At 50.9% G+C, this 19,675-nt stretch overlaps 8 protein-coding genes across 8 annotated transcripts; 4 read left to right on the top strand and 4 right to left on the bottom strand.

The window, feature by feature from the left end:
• Positions 1-3,397: 3,397 nt before the first annotated feature.
• On the bottom strand, positions 3,398-3,987 carry M421DRAFT_39650 (uncharacterized protein; the record flags this gene model as incomplete). Its single annotated transcript, XM_033590114.1, has 2 exons — positions 3,398-3,484; positions 3,805-3,987. Coding segments are annotated over 2 exons (270 nt in total), but the record flags the coding sequence as incomplete, so codon positions are not given.
• A 202-nt stretch (positions 3,988-4,189) lies between these two features.
• On the top strand, positions 4,190-4,949 carry M421DRAFT_424150 (uncharacterized protein). The gene is made up of 3 exons (XM_033593666.1): positions 4,190-4,307; positions 4,358-4,620; positions 4,671-4,949. The coding sequence occupies exons 1-3, from the start codon at positions 4,280-4,282 to the stop codon at positions 4,680-4,682; spliced, it is 303 nt and encodes a 100-aa protein (XP_033445372.1). The 5' UTR covers positions 4,190-4,279; the 3' UTR covers positions 4,683-4,949.
• Positions 4,600-4,949, top strand: M421DRAFT_424149 (uncharacterized protein). The gene has a single exon (XM_033593665.1). The coding sequence runs from the start codon at positions 4,679-4,681 to the stop codon at positions 4,931-4,933; it is 255 nt and encodes an 84-aa protein (XP_033445373.1). The 5' UTR covers positions 4,600-4,678; the 3' UTR covers positions 4,934-4,949.
• Positions 4,950-6,262: 1,313 nt separating this feature from the next.
• Positions 6,263-7,230, bottom strand: M421DRAFT_103361 (polysaccharide lyase family 3 protein; the record flags this gene model as incomplete). Its single annotated transcript, XM_033586892.1, has 4 exons — positions 6,263-6,460; positions 6,512-6,786; positions 6,835-6,864; positions 6,963-7,230. 4 exons carry the CDS (start codon positions 7,228-7,230, stop codon positions 6,263-6,265), a joined length of 771 nt encoding a protein of 256 aa, XP_033445371.1.
• Positions 7,231-9,122: 1,892 nt separating this feature from the next.
• On the top strand, positions 9,123-10,379 carry M421DRAFT_424144 (SelR-domain-containing protein). Its single transcript, XM_033593664.1, has 2 exons — positions 9,123-9,786; positions 9,862-10,379. Exons 1-2 carry the CDS (start codon positions 9,528-9,530, stop codon positions 10,215-10,217), a joined length of 615 nt encoding a protein of 204 aa, XP_033445370.1. The 5' UTR covers positions 9,123-9,527; the 3' UTR covers positions 10,218-10,379.
• Positions 10,380-10,823: 444 nt separating this feature from the next.
• M421DRAFT_70824 (MFS general substrate transporter) lies at positions 10,824-12,800 on the top strand (the record flags this gene model as incomplete). The annotated part of the gene is made up of 2 exons (XM_033596739.1): positions 10,824-11,587; positions 11,663-12,800. 2 exons carry the CDS (start codon positions 10,824-10,826, stop codon positions 12,798-12,800), a joined length of 1,902 nt encoding a protein of 633 aa, XP_033445369.1.
• Positions 12,801-14,525: 1,725 nt separating this feature from the next.
• Positions 14,526-15,744, bottom strand: M421DRAFT_8198 (uncharacterized protein; the record flags this gene model as incomplete). The annotated part of the gene is made up of 2 exons (XM_033597530.1): positions 14,526-15,474; positions 15,593-15,744. The coding sequence occupies 2 exons, from the start codon at positions 15,742-15,744 to the stop codon at positions 14,526-14,528; spliced, it is 1,101 nt and encodes a 366-aa protein (XP_033445368.1).
• Positions 15,745-17,033: 1,289 nt separating this feature from the next.
• M421DRAFT_94936 (uncharacterized protein) lies at positions 17,034-18,050 on the bottom strand (the record flags this gene model as incomplete). Its single annotated transcript, XM_033598250.1, has 1 exon — positions 17,034-18,050. The coding sequence occupies one exon, from the start codon at positions 18,048-18,050 to the stop codon at positions 17,034-17,036; it is 1,017 nt and encodes a 338-aa protein (XP_033445367.1).
• Positions 18,051-19,675: the final 1,625 nt, after the last annotated feature.

Raw genomic sequence — 19,675 nt, 5'->3', positions numbered from 1 at the left:
CCCTACCTATACCTACGTCCGTGCGACCTATACCCTACCTATACCCTACCCTAGGTACATGGTACCCATCCGCCAGTCTACTCTGGATAACGGTAACCCACTCGCGATCACCTGGCTGAACAAGCTCTGGCTGAGCACGTCTCTCTAAGCCTGTTACAACCTTTAAAGACAAAGCAACGCCTATCTAGAACCTAGTTTTATTAAAGTTGTGCATGTTGTTATTGCAAACACTATACTTAACTTAAGTATCCTCTACTAGCTTAAACTACGCGCTAATTATCTTAGGATCTTCCTGTAGTATCCTCTGTCTATCCTTAGCTTAATTAAAGGCTATTTTAAGCTCGTCTGAACGCGTTACAAGCCTGCTAGCCTATAGTTTGCCAACAGGCTCTTCACCACGCACACTAAGTATCTTATTAGCTATATCTGCCACCTCACATAGCTGGGGCGCAAATCCTCGCGAATCAAGGTTAAGTATATACTAGATAATTGTCTGCTCCTCTAGTATAGTAAGTTTCTAGCAATTAGCGTGTATGTCTAGTTAAAACGTGATATTGCAAAGGTAATTAGAGACCTGCTAATAAGGTATGTTCAACGCTTTAGCAGTGCTGTGGATACTGCAAAATTAGCTAGCATAGAAGGCCTAGATAGCAAGGATAACTCTGCCTTCTCTAGTAGTATTCTGAAGTTGTTGTTGTTAAGGCATGTTATATTAGGGTAAAAGGTGGTTGTGCCAAGAGAAAGTGGCTAGTTTGGTGATATGGCTGGCTTGGTGATAATCTACGTTATATATTATCTACGCACATTGGGAAAAGTTTTTCCATTGTTGAAATTGGGAAATTGTGGCATTGTACTGTGGGCAACAGTAGGACTTGTAGGCCTACAACAGTTATTTAATGTGCATTCAATGTCTAGCCAATTTTAAGCCAACGGCTCTAACAGTCCTAACAGCTGCAATAGCCACAACAACTCCTAATCCTGCTATAATAGTAGCTCTGCTTAATAAACTATACTTTTATTATATTAATATACTACTATGTCTCCTCTTTAAAATAAGCTATTAAATAATATTATAGGCCTAGTAATAGAATAGTTATTAAGTGTAGAAGGTTTTAAGCTTAATGTTCCTTGCCAAGACACTAAGTTAAGATTCTTTGCTAGGGCTCTAGCAGCCTGAATGTTAGAAAATATAAGAATATTATTCAAGAATAGTAGGTAAACCAAGAATTTTACGCCTAGGCCTGCCTGTCCTGCAAGCTCCTGTTGCGCTGTTGCTGTGTGTGTGTGTGTGTGTGTCGTGGTCAGCAGGTGCTATGCTATATGCTGTTGCAGCTGCTACGTTGTGTGCGGGCGCAGCTGCAGCTGCTATGGTGTGCTGTCGCAACTTCAAAACACAAACCTTTAACAAACAAACCTTTAACGCTCTATAACTTGCGTTGTAGTAGGCCTACAACAATAATTTTTCGCTTATTTTAAAGCTACAATTTCGCTCTATCTGTATGTGAAATTTCGCAATTTTTGAATATTTAATGCTAGTGCTAGCACCACTAAGGGTAGCTATGCAACGACGTTGCAATGTTGTTTTAAGTTTGTTAAATATAGGCACTCAGCGTTTTGGCTGTTAGCAACGTTGGCGCGAAATTGGGGCCGTTGGGCGCAAATTGGGGCTGTTGGGGCCGTTGAATGGCCGTTGCACGACCATGCCACGACTGTCAGCAACGGCCGGTCTAGGCCGGATTTCGAAAAACTTTTCCCGATGCAGTTAACTAGACGTCTAGTTAACTTGTGCATGCTTTTTAGCAAAAGTTGTTAGGAAGTAGATATCCTTTATTGGCCTTTGGCCAGACTACTACACTAGCGAGCTAGCTTTGCCTCTAGCTGCTATAAGCGCTATGCCACGTGTTGTGCTCGTGCATAGTCGTTACAGTGTAACTAACGTAATCGGCCATTGAGTCGGCCAGGCAATTGAGCCGGCCACCTTATGCAGCCACCCACCTTGACACGCAGATAACTCAACACCACAACGTCGTGCTGTGGCTCACAGTACGTCAAATTAATCCACTCTGTCTACAGTATCTTGCTTACATGTGCGCTTATTGTGCCTAGCCTGACCACACCTCCTACAGCGTTGAGAACCCTCTCTACTACCACCTGTTCGCACCCTCTCCTCACGCCTCTCTGCCTCTGCCTGCACCACCACCTCTCGTGCAGCTATTATTTCCTCTGCCTCTTGCTGTGATAGGGTTCCTCTATACTAGATCTGCTTCCTTTTACGTGCTTTACGCTCAGAAGCAGCTTTATTTGCTGCTTGAAGCTTAACTATCTTAGCCGCCATAAGCACCTGGGAATGCACCATTATATCAGCTCCCTTTTTGAACTGCTGCACCATCTCAATAATTGAAGCTGGAGATGAACTGTGGTGCTGCCTAATCCAGTCAGATATCAGCGTTAATTGAGCCAATATTTCAGCAGCGTTGCTTGGTGTTCTAGGTTGCCAGGTAGTAGGCCCTGGTAAAGGTGGTGTTGGCGTACGAGGCTTTACTTCAAGCTTTAATAGCACCACCTCTAGGTTGTCTAGAACTAAGCCTGTTGCTCAGAAGCTTGATTAGATATTATTAGATGAAAACGCCTTATTAAACACCTGATTAAAGGCAGCTAAGAATGCTTTCTTGTTAATGTAAGTAACGTGGCTGTTTGCTAAGACATTGATTTCTGTCTTATATGCTCGTTTCAATGGGGCAAAACAGCCCACATCAAGTGGCTGTAGGATATGGGAGGTGTGAGGAGGCATACAGAGAGTAATAATTTTGTTCTCCTCACACAGATCCTGGAAGGCAAGCGACTTGTGGCTCTCATGGCCATCAATAATCAGCAGCCGGTGGCTACCCACTGTCCGGGCTGTTGTATGCTGGATGAAGTGCTTCAGCCACTCTAGGCCCAGTTCATTTGTTGTCCAGCCATTCTTGCTGACACCAATACGCCAATCCTTTAGGTTGTGATACCAGGCTTGGTCGTGGTTCTTCGCTTTGAAGATGATAAAGGGCAGGATAACCTACCCTATGGCATTAATTGTGGCAATCAACGTCGCCCATTCATGGTCGCCAGGCTGGACTCTAAGTGGCTTAAGACGCCTCTCAGACGCTGTCACCACCTTGACAGACCCTCCAACACCTATCTGGAAGCCAGTCTCGTCAAAGTTGTAGGTATCTTGGTCCTGGATGCTATATTTAGCTTTGACGTTGCGCACAAGGTTAAACCAGGGGCTGATAATAGCTGGATCACTGCACAAGACTCTCTGGTGATCGCGCTGTCTGGTTACCTGAGACTTGATCTCAGGCTTCCGGTTTACAAGGTGCCTGGCCCATTTTTCTCTAACCTTACTACCACCATGGGCAGCTAGCAGTTGATTGGCCATTTCACGTACGTAGCTTAGCGTAGGGGCAAAGCCTCGCGCGTCAAGCTTCCTTATGTATTGTATAACCACCTCCTCTTCAGGCTTAGTAAGCCTTGATCTGCTGTGGTGGGAATCGCGTTGTGAGGTGGTTTTGGCGCGTCAGTCTTGGAGGGTTGATCGAGGAACGTCATAGATAGCAGCAGCGCGCTGTTGGCTTATTAACGCGTTGGATTTCATAGCTTAGATAGCAAGGATTATCCTATCCTTACAAGGAAGTAATCTAAGATTAGGTTGTTGAGACATTAGATGAGAGGTGGAATGAGGTGTGATCTTGGCAAAGGTGGCCGGCTCAATTGCCTGGCCGACTCAATGGCCGATTACGTTAGCTTAAGTATGTAATTAATAATCACCCTCTCCTTGTCGTCGTCTAGATTCTGTAAGTTAGCTATAAAACTAACGCGTGAAGGTTGTCCAGCATATTGATCACTTAGTGTGCTTTGAGAGATCTTGTAGATAGCTGCAGCGTGTCGCAGGGAGAGTTTTGGGTCTTGTTTAAGCGCCTTAAGCGCAAGCTGTATCTGACAGTTCTTTGACACATCCCACTGGTGTTGTTTGGGAGTAAAGGCAATTTGCATCATGATCCGAGCAGATATCGCGCCGTGGTGAGCAAAGAACGAAAGCTGCTTCCGACGGAGCATCGCGGAGGGAACCGCTAGTCCGGATATGGCATGGTCTGCTCGCTTGTGCAAAATCGTGAGGGTCAGCGGCCGAGACACCACGAAGTCACTGCGCAGGCGCTCACGTGAAGTCAAGTGTCCTCTTGGAGATCAACTTCCCGATAATATCACGTCCTCTCTCTGAACCTTGTTTTCGTGCTTCGAAACCATGGCAGATCCACTGAACACCACCACCGGTACTGCCTTCTGCGCCATCACCCACACCATCCAACTAACGGTCCATTAGAGCCACAAGCGGAAGCGTCTTCTTCCAGCAAGGCGCCCGAAGCCTGCGCAAAGTGTGGCAAGACTGATGCTTCGTTCAAGCTCTGCAACAAGTGCCACACCACATCGTACTGCGGAAAGGACTGTCAAAAGGCACACTTCAAGACGCACAAGAGAATGTGCGCGTCGCTTGCGCAAGAGCATGTGAAGAATAATGAGCCGAGAATGGCAAGCAGATCAGTATCGAAGACAACAGACAGGAATACTGGGTTCAAGAAGTGGGAGGTAAGTGAAATTCTTAAACTGTGTTGATGTAATGCGCTGAGTGTATGTAGTTCGACACATGAGCTCTGAGCTCTGCATACGAGCTTCGAGATTTGAACAGTCGAAATCAGTCCCGTTCTACAACTCTAATCTCCGCTCCGCTCCGCTCCGCATCTGTGAGTGCGTGAGGTCTAGATGCGATGGCGGAAGCACAGAGCCGATTTTTCGGAAATACGGCAAGATGATGCAAGGACTTCGCCTACGGCAAAGACGGCAGCCCATGTTCGCCCTGCTAGCACTGGTTTGTTTAAGAGGATCAGCCTTCGAAGAATGAAAATAAACAGATCGTCTCAGACCGTTGCAGCAACCTTCAGTGATCTTACCAAGCTGTCTAGATGATCGAAGGCCACTCAGACAGGGTCTGAGCATTGGCCCGAGACAGACCGATCAAACGTACAATCAGCATTGATTGCGCTGGACTCCTTGGAGGCCAGAGCGTAGGCAGAAAACATCCTGAGATCGAAGCATGTTGTAGGACCCTCGATCAGCCACTCCGCTCCGCTGAAGTCTGGGGCCATCTGACTCAGCCCTCTCGCTTACTGTGTAGGCTACCGGATCAAACTGCTTAGCACAAAGACAATTCAGGGCCTCATTGTAGATGTCTGCCCCACTCCGCTTCGCTGGATAGTGGAAATCCTAGCCCATCCGTGGCCTCTGCCTTGCACCGCTGGCACCGGCTGAACCCTATACGCCTGACAAGCAAAGGCCCTATGCTTAGCAAATCTTAGCAGTTCCCTATATAGAAGCTTCTTAGCCTTTCTCACCTCCGCTGTTTTGCGGAGGCTCGTGAGCCGTTCTGCCGGTAAAACGGGTACCTGATGAGACAACGCCCACAATCGCGGATCGAACGGCAGAGGTTAATCCAACGTCTTGTGGCAGCTGTAAACCGACATAGAAGGCCAGGCATGTTCTGCAGGACAATCTCAGATGATCAAACTGCATCGGTCGATTTGCAATCGCATGGACCCTGTGGGTGACAGTGTGCCCCTATTTCTGAAGGGCTGCACAGTTGCAATGTCACTTGGGGATGGTGAATTCTTGGACAAAGACTTAAAGATGAGAGAGATGAGAGGGGGAGATTATCGAGAGGTGAGGTAAAGTTCAAGACCTCCAACTGTCCAAGCAGGTACTCCTTCAGGCTTCAGCCACAGTGGCTCACACACGCTCAGCGAGCCACACCACCGAAATTGTAGACCGTGTCGCGATAACGATCTCATAAGTAATATTTACGACATCTCGATCAGCTCGCACAAGAAATCAACAGGTATTCGCCTTTGGTGCCGTGCATCAGCCACCAGGTGCATGGCTACAGTCTAGACGAAGCTATTCAGAAAGGTAGCCGCAGAGATTGCCAGGTGCTCCTGATGCTAATCTGTCAAGATGCACTTGTGGGACCGAAAGGCATCAAGAAGAATATATTACATGCACTGCATGTCCTTCGTTATGTGGAGTTCGAAAAATTATGTACATAAACGAAATCCGCTTTCAAGGCTTACGATGCAACGAATGCATCAAATCGTCAAATGCTGCACCAAGCGTCTGTGATACCATTGCGAGTCGCAGTAGCAATAGCAAGACAATCTGTCTAGCAAAGCGAAGACGCTTAGCAGGATTGGATGGCAGAGGCGGTGTATTTGCAGTAGTTGGAGGGGCCCTTGGAGACGGACTTGGGCTCGTTGCCGGGGGTGGTGCCCTTGAACTCTTCGCAGATGGCCTTCACAGAGGAAGCGCAGGTGGAGGAGATGGTGGCAGTGCCGCCGAAGTTGGGGTTGATACCGGCGAGGAGCTTTCCAGAGTAGGCCTTTCGTATGTTAGACACCGCTCGAGATAAGCGTGGGTGGGTGTTGCTTACCTTGACGTTCTTGATGACAACAGAGCGGGAGACGGAGTTCTTGCAGTTACCGCAAGCACGGTACAGCTTGCCGAAGTCGGAGACCTGGAAACCGTCGATGGTGACGGTTCCCTTACCGTTGTGCTGGATAACCTTGTCGGAGGCGGACTGGGCACCTCCACCCTTAACGAGGGCGTTACCGTCACCCTTCAGGGTGAGAGCATCCTCACAGACGTCGACCCACCAGACATTCTCGATGGTGCAGGAGCCCTTGCAGTGGATACCCTCGATTTGATCTAAAAACTGTCAGTATGCAATTAAGGTGCGACTGCAACTCTACTCGCCTTTTCCGATAATCACATTCTTCAAGATCCCTGAGAATGCTTAGTATAGTTATTACTCTTATCTCCGAAGTACCTGCAAGCCTGATACTAGAAGAGAATCCAAGCTCTCAGTAATATAGCCCACCTACCGTTGTTCTCGATCAGGAAGACGGCGTCCGAGTCGCCACCCTCAGCCTGACCAGTGCAGGAAACACCACGGCCGTAGGTCTTAAGACCACCGTCGAAGGTGCCGGAGACAGTCTGAGGCTTGGAGAGCTTGACAGTGCCCTTGGACGCAGGAATAGAGATCGTGGCACGCTTCTGCATGGCAAAAGCCTCAGCAGGAGCGGAAGCGGCAGGGCCAGCGGCGATGGGGGCCACAAGGGCGGCAATAGCGGCGACAATAGTGAACTTCATTTTGTCGGTTGGTTGGTGATACTTTGAAAGTCGAAAGTAGAATTTGTTGGTAAGTAAGCGAAATGAATGAAAATGTAGAGAGAGTGGGTTGCTTCAAGCAAACGAGAGACTGTACTAAGCGAATGAACTGCTCTTCTCAGGGTGCAGAAGCCATGGGCTTTATAGTTCGTATTGCTGGAACGCTACGGAAGCTCCTCGTTCTGTGTACATATGATTGTATGTGCGGTAGACTAGAGCTTCAGGCAGATTGACGTCCCGACACTACACAGCGGCAAGGCACTGCAGGCCAGGGCTGAAACCCGTATACGGCCGCATTGGTATTGGGAACAGCCAAAGCGGGGGAGGTGCTAACGTGTACACACCTAAGACCTGGCCCGGAACATTACCTGGTGAATAGTTTCCTCGACTATGGGCGCCAAGAGTTCAAGCAATTGTGGGTTCCATGTTGATGCTGCGTTCCAACTTTGCATGTTGGGCTGAAGCAGTGACATGAACAGCGGGTCTAGTGGTTGTCCCAAGAGGCTGTTTCGAGATTCTCCTCCAATCGAAACGAGTTTCGGAATTCAGTGTGCTGCACTGATCCGCAGGACAAGTCAAGCCATCTTGGCATGTTTCGCCAAAAGCTTGGCTATGGGCATCTCGACAGGCGCCTTGACAGCTGTCAACAGGCCGTCATTCCCATCTGTCTGTGGATAAGAGCAATCCCGAAGATAGTCTTAGCTTCATAGAGCCTGATGCGATCATATATTGAAACAGTGGGGTGTGATGCGGTCCAAGACCTCCAAGTTCTCCTAGCTCTTGCGGCGATTATTGAGCTGATCCACGGTTTTGAGAACCGCACGAAGCGCGTCGGAAAGGACGATCAGCTGAGTCGAGACAAGACATGATTTGTGATGGTTACAAGGCCTTGGAAGAAACAGAGACTTGGTGACTGTCTTGAGGGCTTAATCCAAGGTGAATCCAAGCTACTTCTGCAAAATTGGATACTATTTGTAGTTGTCCATCTGCGCGGAGTCGCTTTATCTGATGTTCATTATCGTTATCGAGGTCATCAAAACAGCATGTTCTGCGTCCCGAACGCCATGCAGGTGATATCAGTGCTACAGAGCAGTACAACCGCACAAAATGACAAGCTTGAACAACTCTGGAGGCCTGATGGGGATGGAGATTGCAGTGATGGCAACGGTGGAGAGTCCAGGCGTGCCTGCCGAACCAGCCAAGCTCAAGGCTGGCTTGGCAGGTACACACGAGTCATCCCGACCCCCTTCGTGGCGTTGCCCCTTCATCTCATCACCGACCATGATGAGGAACGTTTCGGCGCAATCTGACCGACACTGAATACCAGGTGTTCGCCCTGCGAATTGTTGCTTGCCTGACCCCACCGCGGTTACCGCTTTTTTACGTGGCCATTCGATCGAGGAAACTGAATAAGACACAATCGATGCAGTGCTGCAACGATAGAGCTGTCTACTGGCCGTTCTCGGTTCATTGCGGCCATACCACAAACATCTGACAGGTCGTCCCTGGCACGCATCTGAACAGTGACAACCGAAGCAATTTTGGCTAGACGCTCGATCACTCCATCTTACGAAAGATCTTGCACCACCACCTACCAAAGGATTCCATGGCCCTGACACATTCCTCGTCACAATGAAGTTGACGCGTGCTACCTGTCTCGACTGCTTAGGTCCGAATAGAATACTTTTGACCTGGGCATCTTAGATGGCTTGCCTAGCTCAATCGAGCTTTGAGGCCTGCGAACACCATGGCCGGCTCCCCAGTCATTTGGTCTGGCACCGACAATGACGTCTTGTCAGCCATTGAGGTGCTCATGAATTCATACAGAATAAAGAGCTGTACTTCTACACAGTTGCGACCATCGTCTGACTCACTGCAAAATCGTTACCTATGCAGCAATCGTCAACTCAGCTTACCTTGCTCGCGCAGCTCAAGCTCACAGCCTCATGAAACGGGGACAGCAACAGCAGCTTCATGGGACCTGATTTAGTACTCAGGATTTGGGACCTGCTTATGAGCTTGCAACTTATCACGCATTTGTCGCAATTCTCAAATATCATTATTTACCCGACGTCATTCGAAGATGGGAGCTTCGAGTGGTGACGCAGTTGTGCCAGCTGCTTCCATGACCAATGTAGGAATCAGTGCACAGCGCTGTGACGCAATCGTCAAAGCTTCCCCCGCCTCCGGAGCTATGCGGCGCCAGCATCAACATCAGCATTTTGCGCGCGACAGCTTAACTCTTTCTTCAACACGCCGAACCAATTTATATAAACCTCATGCGCTTTCCGTCCTTCCCACAATTTGTTCACGCCTTCCACGAAATCAGAAACACCACCAGCGCATTTGTTCGCACAAATCCCGCCGGCGTACTCGGCCGCACATTCTACAACAGCCCGCAACGCGCAACCCTTCAGCATTCTATGCCCAATATCCCCTTTTTAGGCGCGCTATTTAAATCGTCTAGCAGTATGGCCGATAACAGCAACTTCCCCGTGAGCAAGCCCGAGGGCGAGTGGCAAGCTCAGCTTTCGCCAGGTACGTTTACCTCGTAGCCACGAACAGTGGATGTGATACGTAAAGATATAATATAGGGCTAAGATGTGACGACAGAGCAATTTCGCATCCTCCGCAAAAAAGGCACCGAGATGCCCGGCTCCAGCAAGTACGACAAGCACTACCCGGACGCGGGAGTATACAAGTGTGCAGGCTGCGACGCGTCACTGTACAAAGCAAACCACAAATTCGACTCTGGGTGTGGATGGCCTGCGTTCTGGGATGCTTTCCCTGACGCAGTTGGGCAGAAACCCGACCCTGGCCTCGGTATGATGAGGACAGAAATTGTCTGCAACAATTGCGGTGGGCATCTGGGGCACATCTTTAAGGGCGAGAGATTCGGCAACCCAAAGAATGAGAGACACTGCGTCAATGGCGTAAGCATCAACTTTACGCCGGAGGAGAGCAAGTAGGGAATGGGTAGGATGCCGCATTCGTGTATCGCTTATATTAATAAGAAAGAAGAAAAGACAACAAAAGGAAGAACTTTGACCAATCGCGAAGTGTTGAAGAATACGCTGTACATCTGACATGTGTTGCAAATTGCTGATAAGTAATTTAAAAGTGTGCGCAAAAACACTTTCAAGCGGAACCTATGTTTGAATCCCAGTCCGAATCAGAGCACCCAGTCCAGTAGACGAAAAACTGGTCTCCTCTACGCTAAGAGCCGTTGTGAATTGTGCTAAGCTCTTCTCTCTGCTAAGGGCAAGTGCACATGGCCGACGTCCTGGGCTCGAAATCGAGCGGACATTCTTCCTCCGGAACGTCAAACCTTATCCGTCTCTTATAATCCGCAGCCGCTCTGGTGGCAACAAAGCGGCTGCTTGCAAAACGACCATTGCCAATGAGAGCTCCAGAAATACCTTGACACGGCAGCAGCGCGACTACGTGCATTAGTATCAACGATAGCACCGGAGTCGTCCCTTTCGCAGGACTCGATGTCGCGTGCCCGCTCACTGCTCGATTGCGACAACCTAGGAGCGACTGAATTGGCTTCATAGAGGAGGCCCGACACGCTGATGAGCGCAGAACCCAATTGTGAACCCAGCGTCATTGTCGCGTCCGGGGCTAGCTCCGTTCAAGCTCTTCGGAGTCGCGAGATTACAAACGCCGATACTGCCGACACATTCGGCAGCGACAACGACAAGAGCGATGATGGGCGAGGCCGTAGCCTCCTGGCTGCAAAGCGACCCCACGCACAACGACAGTTATCGATAAAAACGAATATTCGTGCTGGTACAGGCCTCTCGCGGATTGACGACACCGAGCAAGCAGAAGCCGCGAAAGAGAAGCCGATATCATGGCGTGCGCTCCCTCGCAAAGATCAGCTCTTTGTGATCACACTGGCACGGTTGTCAGAGCCATTGACGCAGACGTCTCTTGGATCCTACCTGTTCTACCAGCTCCAGTCATTCGACAATAGCTTACCTGAGGCAACAATCTCATATCAGGCGGGTATCATCCAGGCCGCATTTCCCTTTGCGCAATTCCTGACCGCCATGTTCTGGGGTCGCATTGCAGATGCAGAGTATGGCGGGCGCAAACGAGTCCTCTACATCGGCTTGCTAGGGACCATGTGCAGCATCGTTGGCTTTGGCTTCTCGAAAAACTTCCCAATAGCAGTGGCGTGTCGATGTCTGGGCGGTGTGCTGAATGGCAATATCGGTGTCATGAGGACCATGATCAGTGAGATCATCAAGGAGAAGAAGTATCAGAGTAGAGCTTTCCTGATCCTGCCGATGACGTTCAACATTGGAGTTATCGTTGGGCCAATTCTTGGTACGTGTCGCTCATATGACAAAGCTGATATCCTCACTCACATCTTGGCAGGTGGTTTATTGGCCGATCCAGTGGGCAGCTATCCCTCGATTTTCGGCTCTGGCTCACTCCTCGGTGGCAAAGATGGAGTGTACTGGATGAAGCGTTGGCCCTACGCACTGCCAAACATTATGAGTGCGTGCTTCCTCCTCTTCTCGGCATTGGCCGTTATCTTCTTCCTAGAGGAGACGAACGAGCTGTGCAAAGATAAGCCAGATCCCGGTCTCCGCATTGGCCGGATAATCCGCCGCTACATCTTTCGTCAAAATATAGCGAGCTATGATGGATATGTAGCTGTAGTGGAGGATGAATACGCAGCTTCAAACAGCCTCGAGCTACAGTCAACGCCCACCTCAGCCCATCCGGACACTCACGCGACAATCGACATGACTAACAAGGCAATCCGTCAAAAGCTACCCTTCCGCCGCATCTGGACTCGCAGCCTCATCATCACACTCCTTGCTCATGGCTTGATGGCCATGCATGTGGGCGGCTTCAACTCACTGTGGTTCATTTATCTGTCAACACCACGCTTCGACCCTGCCAACCCGCATCCTCCGGGCTTCAAGCCACATGGGTTCGTTCATTTCACCGGCGGACTTGCGCTACCACCAGCGCGAATTGGAGTCGCACTGGCCATCCTGGGTTTTATCGGCATCTCGCTACAGCTGTTCCTCTACCCACAACTTTCGCACCGCCTTGGAACAGCAAAGAGCTACCGCATCTTCTTAGCACTTTTTCCAATAACCTACACACTTGCGCCGTCCTTGAGTAGGGTTACAAGCTTCAGTAAGCCGCCGGCTGGCGTGAGTGGACCCTGGATCTGGATGGCCATGATTGTGGTTCTCTTCATTCAAGTCCTCGCCCGAACGTTTGCATTACCGTGTACAACGATTCTTGTCAATAACGTCAGCCCGCACCCTTCAGTACTTGGCACTGTTCACGGCATTGGGCAGTCTGTGTCCAGTTTGACAAGAACGATCGGTCCCATTATGTTCTCTTGGGTCTTTGGTAAGGGTCTGAACATGGGCATCGTGGGCTTGGGCTGGTGGCTTATGGCAAGCGTCGCCGCCGTTGGCTTTGTGGCTGCGCAATGGGTAAGAGAAGGAGATGGTCATGAGATTCTGCTCGAGGGTGAGATCAGGGGGAAAGATGGCTCCGTTACAAGAGCCGACTGAGCATCACCCTTCGCTTGACCCCGTGGCATCCATAAAGTCCATTACTTTTGGCAGAAGAATACAAACATAGACACTACATAGTTTACTCCTGGCACCCACGGGTGCGCTAGGCCTGCATACTATACGTAGAGACGAGCCGTGTAGGATGCAGCCACGTCAGCCAAGAGATCAAGCACTCTGGACATCACCATCGTGTGAACCGAAACGAAAGCTCGCAACTTTCGAAAGTGGAGACAGAATTGTCGTCCACAGATGAGCGAACCCGTCAACACGTTCGCCTGAAACAATCTTGCAATGCGGGTCGCACAAAGCTGACAATGGAGCGAAGATGTTGGTTGGCATTGGCATGAAGGCAGAGGTACGCAAGAAGACGAGAGACGACTCGCGGTATCAGAAGGCGTGATCTAAGAGAGTGGTGTGCATACAAATACAAATCGCAGCTTGGACGAAGTCAATCTCTCGCTCCTTGTCCAGCATCAGCAACAAGATAGTACAATCTCTTACCCGCTCTCGCCGGAGCGCTTCTTGCGCAAGCTGCCTCCGCGCTGTCGCTACTATCCATGGCTCACGATTTTGTCTACATTATGTCTGATGACTATGGTCCAGCATCCCAGACCATGGCGCCCCTCAAGAATACGATCCTCCCTTGCTACGTGTTCGATGACCTGGGCGAGACCGAGGTTGACACTGTCTTCGAGAACAACAGACTCGCTCTTGATCCTTTGAGCCAGCCGAGCAAGAAACACTCTTTCAGCACAGTGCTGGGTTGCGAGGCGAGCAATTGAGGGCTGCTATGGCGAGTTACTAGGATACGAGTGACGGGGATGACATGCAGCTTCCAGAGTATATTGAAAGTGTGCCGAAGCTCAGTATCAAGAAGGCTATGGAAAAAGCTGCGTTCACAACCTCATCCAACGTTCCCAAACTCTTCGCTCCCGCACTGCGCCATCGCTGCCCTGCATGCATCTAAGGCTGAGCCGAGGATCATCCAGAACCCGTTTGCTAATTTTGTGGTCTTCGGTCCATCTTTTGTGGACGCTTGGCGGGTATTAGGAAAACGATTTCCACGTTCCCGCATCGCGATCGACGCGCGCACGTGAGGCGCTTGCTTATGTCAGGCAGCCAACCAGTGGTCGTGCGACACGAAGGTCCTCACGTGTGTAGTTCTCCGCGCTGGTGGCCTTGAAATTTTGAGATACGAGGCTCACCGCGCATCCTCGAAGACCCAGGGATCGATAGGTGGAAGGAGTGCGGGGAACAATTGCTGTGCCAAGTGCCAGGCTCCAACTTGAGTGTCCCGCGTGCGACGCGTTTGTAGGATTGCATGGCGCAGCAGAGGCAGCCCCGCGCTTCCCACTGTGTCCTGCGCCCGCCTCGCGCGTCTCTATGTGACACCTTCCCCAACGTTGCTGCCGAGCGTAGCACTGGAACGTTAAACGTGAGACAAAGGAACGTCGCATGCGTCTTGTCGAAAAGGAAGGTTCAATTTCGGACTCGTATTGGGGTATCAACGCGTGAAGAACCCAGACCTCGGTCGAAGCAAAAGACCGAGACCCACCAAACCTAAATCCAAACATGTCCCATGACAGTATTGCACCGCTGAACGCCGTGACTATGCAACGCTATGCTATGCTCCAAAATGCCGGTCTTCTTGTCTCCTGATTATGACCTTGTAACCAAATTGCACCCCTTCGGTAAATCATCATGCGTGTAATGGTATCGTTCCTAATGAATGACATTCTCCTTCTGTTCAAAAACCACGCCTTTCTTCTCGGCAAACAGCTTTTGAATCGGGTAGGTGATGGCGTTCATGAGGTTTTCGCGGTAGTCGAGCTTGACGAGGTGCTTCTCGAACCAGTAGTGGCGAATGAACTTGCCCTGACAGTTGCTGACCTCGACGCCGGGGAAGCCATTTGCCTGGCCGCAGTCGAGCTCCATGATGTTCTCCTCGTAGTCGTAGCGGATGTACTCGCCGAACGCGGACTGCTCGTGGAATTTGGGCTCCTTCCACTGCGAACAGTTGGGGTAGCGGACATCGTCCGGGCACTCGTGCCATGCCTTCAGGATGGGCATGACCTGCTTGTTGTTCTGGACGATCATAAACCCGGTGTTGGTGTATGTGCGGTTGAAGCGATCGGAGTTGTATTGCGGCTCCTTCGCGGTCCAGGGGTCCTTCGCCATGACAAACGAGTGGTGGGGTTCCACATTCCAGTAGTTCATCATCCACTCAATGGGTAGCTGCATGAAGCGGAAAGTTGCGTCTGCGTCGAGGAAGACAACGAACTTGTAGTCCTTGATTACGTTGGCGAGCGCAGAGGGCTTAATCCAGGTTGCGTGTCGGTCTTCGAATTCTGTCGCATGGACGAACTTATAGTCATAGCCGTGAATCTGAGCGTAGGCGTAGTGAGCGAATACACCACCAGAAACGTGGTTGATGTTGCGCCAATCATATTCGCCCTTCTCGAACATCTCAGTCGACTTGAGCGGCCTAGTGTCAAGATCCAAGATCAAGATGTCGCTGCCCATTTTTTTCGTATAACGCGGGTTTCCGGGAAGCACGATCTTGGTGCCATTGGGTTCGCGGATGAAGGGCTCAGAAGGCGATACCTTGAGCGGCTCGTACAGGACGCGCAGGATGTCGTTGATGTTGGGTGTTTTCGCATCGCTGAAGGTCCTGTCAGTGCTGGTCAGTAGCTGTTCGCTAGTGGGCACTTGTCGATCAGGGCGAAAACAGTCAAGGGGCATCCTCCGAGATCCACCGAAACATTGGAAAACAAGGCTCAACAACGTACATTTCGACGTGCGTCGACCCTCCGCGCTGGGGGAAAGGTATGCTCTCCGGTGCTGACCATGCCATGAAACCAAAAATGAAGATCAGGGCGAAGCCGGCTGTGCACGCCAGCATAAACATCGGGCTGCGCGCCCCCGTCGATGGCAGCATCATATTGGAGTCGTGTGTTCGGTCTCCTCTTCGAACAGCAAAAGAGCGACAGCAGGAAGTAGCGGCGATAGCTGGATGCGCAAGTGGAAGGCAGGCGGGCGGGCAGGCGTCCCAACGGGCTCGGGGGCTTAGCACATTTAAAGGGACTTGTCAGCCGTCAGTCCAGCGGCCAAGCGTGCAGAAGCAGCGTGTCCGTGTCGGGGCGAGATTGCGCTTGGCGGAAGCCATCAGCCCTTACGAGGCGTCGATGCACAGCAGAGGGCCCGTTGCTAAGCCTCATTAGGCTGCATGGGTGGGACCGTGGCCTAGCAAAAGGGGCGAATGAGACGTGACCTGAGTCTGGCCCGTGCAGAGAGACGTGGGTTTTGAAATCGGATGGGGGCCCTCCAGGCTGCCAGACTTCATTCATTTGCGACCGCATAAATATACACAATTTCCATGTGACTGCGCCCGGGGATTCTGCCATTCTGCACAGTAGCTCGACGATGGCGCTGGTGTTGGGACAACGGCTTCAGGGCTGTCGAGGTGGGTGGCAAAGGGTCCCAAGGGCGCCGTTCAAAAAACTTGTTCGAATCAGGACAATCTCCCCGGATATCTTGCACCTCCTGAGCGCACCTCAAGGCGCACCGCGCCTATCGTCGTATCCATAGACCCCATTGCAACCTCAGAACCTCACTGGTGGCCTGTCGCACAATCCGCAAATTTGCGACTCCACTGAAAATCGGCTGCCACATTACCATGACCCTGAGACGGGCTGCATCCTGCGACAGGCCGCGAACGCTGCGCCCTGGGGCTTGAGCGCGAGCGGATGGCATGCTTGATCTGCAAGCCGCCTGGGCAACGGCTATCCCTGCATCGTACCGACATGCCCGTTTTAGCGTACCTATGCAATTTTCTTGTTTCGACTGCGTCAAAACATCTGCGTTTGACCTCACTCGGAGGCCCGTAGCAGCATCAACAAGGGAGTCGCTGTTGACCGACACATGTCTTCCACTGCATCAACAGGCGTAACCGAAGTCGCGCATCCCTTCCGTGCTCAGTCGCGTATCCCTTGCCTCGTGCCTACAAGGGCAATTGCATGGCAAACATGTGTTCACTGAGGTGACGTGCAAGAGCAGGTACCGGCCACAATAGCACTTTCTTTATTGAAAGAATACTGCGTGAACACTCAGCCATTTGCTGGGTGCCTGGCCCTTCTGCGCCTAATGTACAAAGAGCAATCATGTAAGTCAAATTGGGGGTCTCGCTCAATCCCGCTTCAATCAACGCTCCAAACAGTATCGTTACACCCTCTAAGCCGACTCTTCGGTCCACTTTCGCAGCATGTTGGGCGCGAAGTTCGTCATATAAGACACGTCCATCTCATGCAGCCTTTGGTAGGCGATCTTTTGCAATTTGTCGACGATTGCTTCAATGTCGTAAATGTCTTCCATTTCCTCATCGTCAAAATCCTCATCTTTAGTCAATACTTCTTCACTCCCTTCGCCCAAACGGACCATGTCAAACATTGGTTCGTCAGTGAATGCGACTGATTCTCTTCCTTCCTCGTAGTCTTTGACGTCTTCAAGGTCTTTGCCGAGATAATTAGTGGGCGAGAAGGAATCAAGGTCCGAAAGTGCAGAGCTCAATGATGACGGCATTGATGAGAATATGTCATCATACGCCGAGGGCTGGAGGTTTCCAGCATCCTCAAGATCCTGCATGTCTAGACCAAGATCGCGCATATGATCCCGGGTTTTCTGACCGTGCATCGCACGCTCAGTCGAGGATTCACACGTGACTACCTCCAGGCTGCCCTCAGACCTCAGCTTGTCGACGAGGCTAGGGGCAAACCAGACTCCGTTCAGATTCACGCGTACTGACGCGCGAGACGACAGGATGTGCTGAAGCGCGAGGGTAAATGGGTGCGAGGCGTCCAGCACACACTCGTCAGTCGTGCTTGACACAATCTTAGACGCAGTCGAGGTAAAATTGAGGGTCAGGATTGTCAGGCTGGCACAGTGGCTTGCCAGGCCGGTGAGGCACTGAGCTTGCATACAGGGCCTGATGTATCCGAGCTTGAGGTTGATGGTGAGAACCCTGGAGTAGCTCAGGCACTTGTCGGGAATGGGCGGCAGGATCGAGGCTCCAGGCGATGACGCGTCAGTGAGGTCGATGGCAAGGTCGTTGTTGTAGTAAAAGTAGGGCGCTGCTTCTTCATGCAGCAGCCTGGAGGCAGTCAGCATGTCGAGGCAGGGTGTTGAGTTGGTGAGGAGCAACCCATAGATGCTGTTGCGCGTCTCGGGCGGGAAGTCAAAAAAGCTAGCCATGGCGTGGAGGTATTCAGGAAATTTTGAGGCGACCAGAACAATGGTTGAGGACTCGAAGATGTTGGCGATACGATACTGCGTATGGGAGGACGACGAGGTATCTATAGGCGGCGCGCAGGCGCAAGATCAACTCTGATCCTGGAGGCAGTCGCTAAAGGATCATATGCCAAGTCTTTCGGTAGCGAAAAGTTGATATTGTGTAGAAGTATGAAGCGTGGAGCGCGTATTGTATCTATAAGCGAAAAACGGGTGAAGGACTGCCTAACCATGCACTCCTGACTCAACTGATTGGCTTAGCACCCATACCTGTTCCCGATCTGGTCATAAAGGTGCTCGTGATATCGCGTCTTAGTCGCGGATCGCCCGATGTAGGAGCACTGATGCGTTGATGTTGACGAGGCGGAGTACGTGTCTGCCTGGGGCCTCAAGCTGATGGAGGGAGCACACAAGATGTCGCCGTTGATCAACTAGCAAGCAACGTCACGATTGTTTAGAAGATAGTAGCTGTCATTTGTACAGTGGTTGGTGCCTACCCTGATGGACAAGCCATCATGGTGTCACATGTCCCTGTGCACAACGCAGGGCCTGACGTTGGTTCAATTCTAGTCTATGGGTTTCAAGGTATCGTTTCACTCAGAACTGTGCACCTACACTGAGGCTAAGGTCTGTTGATGTCAAAAGACCGGAAGAAGAAGAGTTATGGGTTGGCGATAAGGTTGACGGAGACCAGGGCATAGCCGGCACTAGCTTGATCGGGCAATAGTCCTCCACATCTCTACATCCAGTCATGCTTCGTGATCTTTCAGGATCAAGCTGGCATCGGCGACAAACATTGTGACTCATAGCCTAGAAAAGGCGGCCTCACACGTTGCCTCCCGCACCTCACGGTCCGCATGACTCACGACCAATTAGCGACGATTCTACCGCCAACGGCATCTGAAATGCTTTACGCAGCCCGTAGTACCTCTGATTGAATCAATAGATCAAATGCGCACAAAGTCTACAGAATCACAATCCGAAGCTCAAAGACAAGACTGGAAGCATCAAGAACCTTTCTGGCAAGCAAGACACCCGGGACGATTCTTGTGCAGTACAAGATCTCGTCCGAGCTGCGATGCCAGATGGATCAGCTGGGCCCACAAAAAGACCCTTGACTCGATCTGAAGCCATTTTTTCATACACGCGCAAGAAAGCAGAGGTTTTCGTGGCAACTTCATGATTGACTAGCCAGGAATCAGGAACGAATAGCCATGAGATAGGCCGACCCTTCTTCGAGACAATTATCAATACTGTCGAGGGCTATGCCAAATTGGCCTTTGGCGCTCAGCGCTCCGAGCTGGACTCGATTGAACTTGACGTCAGAGCAGTTCTTGTTGGTGAGAAGACTGCACGACTGCATGCTTCTGCATTGACGCCTGGGGCATGTGCCTTCGTTTAGGTAACTGCTCGAACCAAGTGAAGGATAAGAGCATGTTTGCGTAGGAGATTGGAGATCGCACACTCTGTGGCTGACTCGTTTAACCCCATCTGAGTACACGGATGAGTTATTGCATTCCGAAATGACCAGGGCGTTCCAGTTATTCGCACTGACGGGTCGCCTTGATAAAGGAAAGAGTCGAGGAGCC

Source organism: Didymella exigua (genome assembly GCF_010094145.1).
Source record: "Didymella exigua CBS 183.55 unplaced genomic scaffold M421scaffold_32, whole genome shotgun sequence".
NCBI lineage: Eukaryota > Fungi > Ascomycota > Dothideomycetes > Pleosporales > Didymellaceae > Didymella > Didymella exigua.
Note: the sequence above shows the minus strand (reverse complement) of the source record. Positions and strands in the feature narration are given on the sequence as shown.

Coding starts and splice junctions, on each gene's coding strand:
- M421DRAFT_424144 (XM_033593664.1), top strand. CDS start 9,528: ATGCGCTTTCCGTCCTTCCCACAATTTGTTCACGCCTTCCACGAAATC. Junction 9,787..9,861: donor GCAAGCTCAGCTTTCGCCAG/GTACGTTTACCT, acceptor ATGTGACGACAG/AGCAATTTCGCATCCTCCGC.
- M421DRAFT_424149 (XM_033593665.1), top strand. CDS start 4,679: ATGAGCTCTGAGCTCTGCATACGAGCTTCGAGATTTGAACAGTCGAAA.
- M421DRAFT_424150 (XM_033593666.1), top strand. CDS start 4,280: ATGGCAGATCCACTGAACACCACCACCG. Junction 4,308..4,357: donor TCCACTGAACACCACCACCG/GTACTGCCTTCT, acceptor ACGGTCCATTAG/AGCCACAAGCGGAAGCGTCT.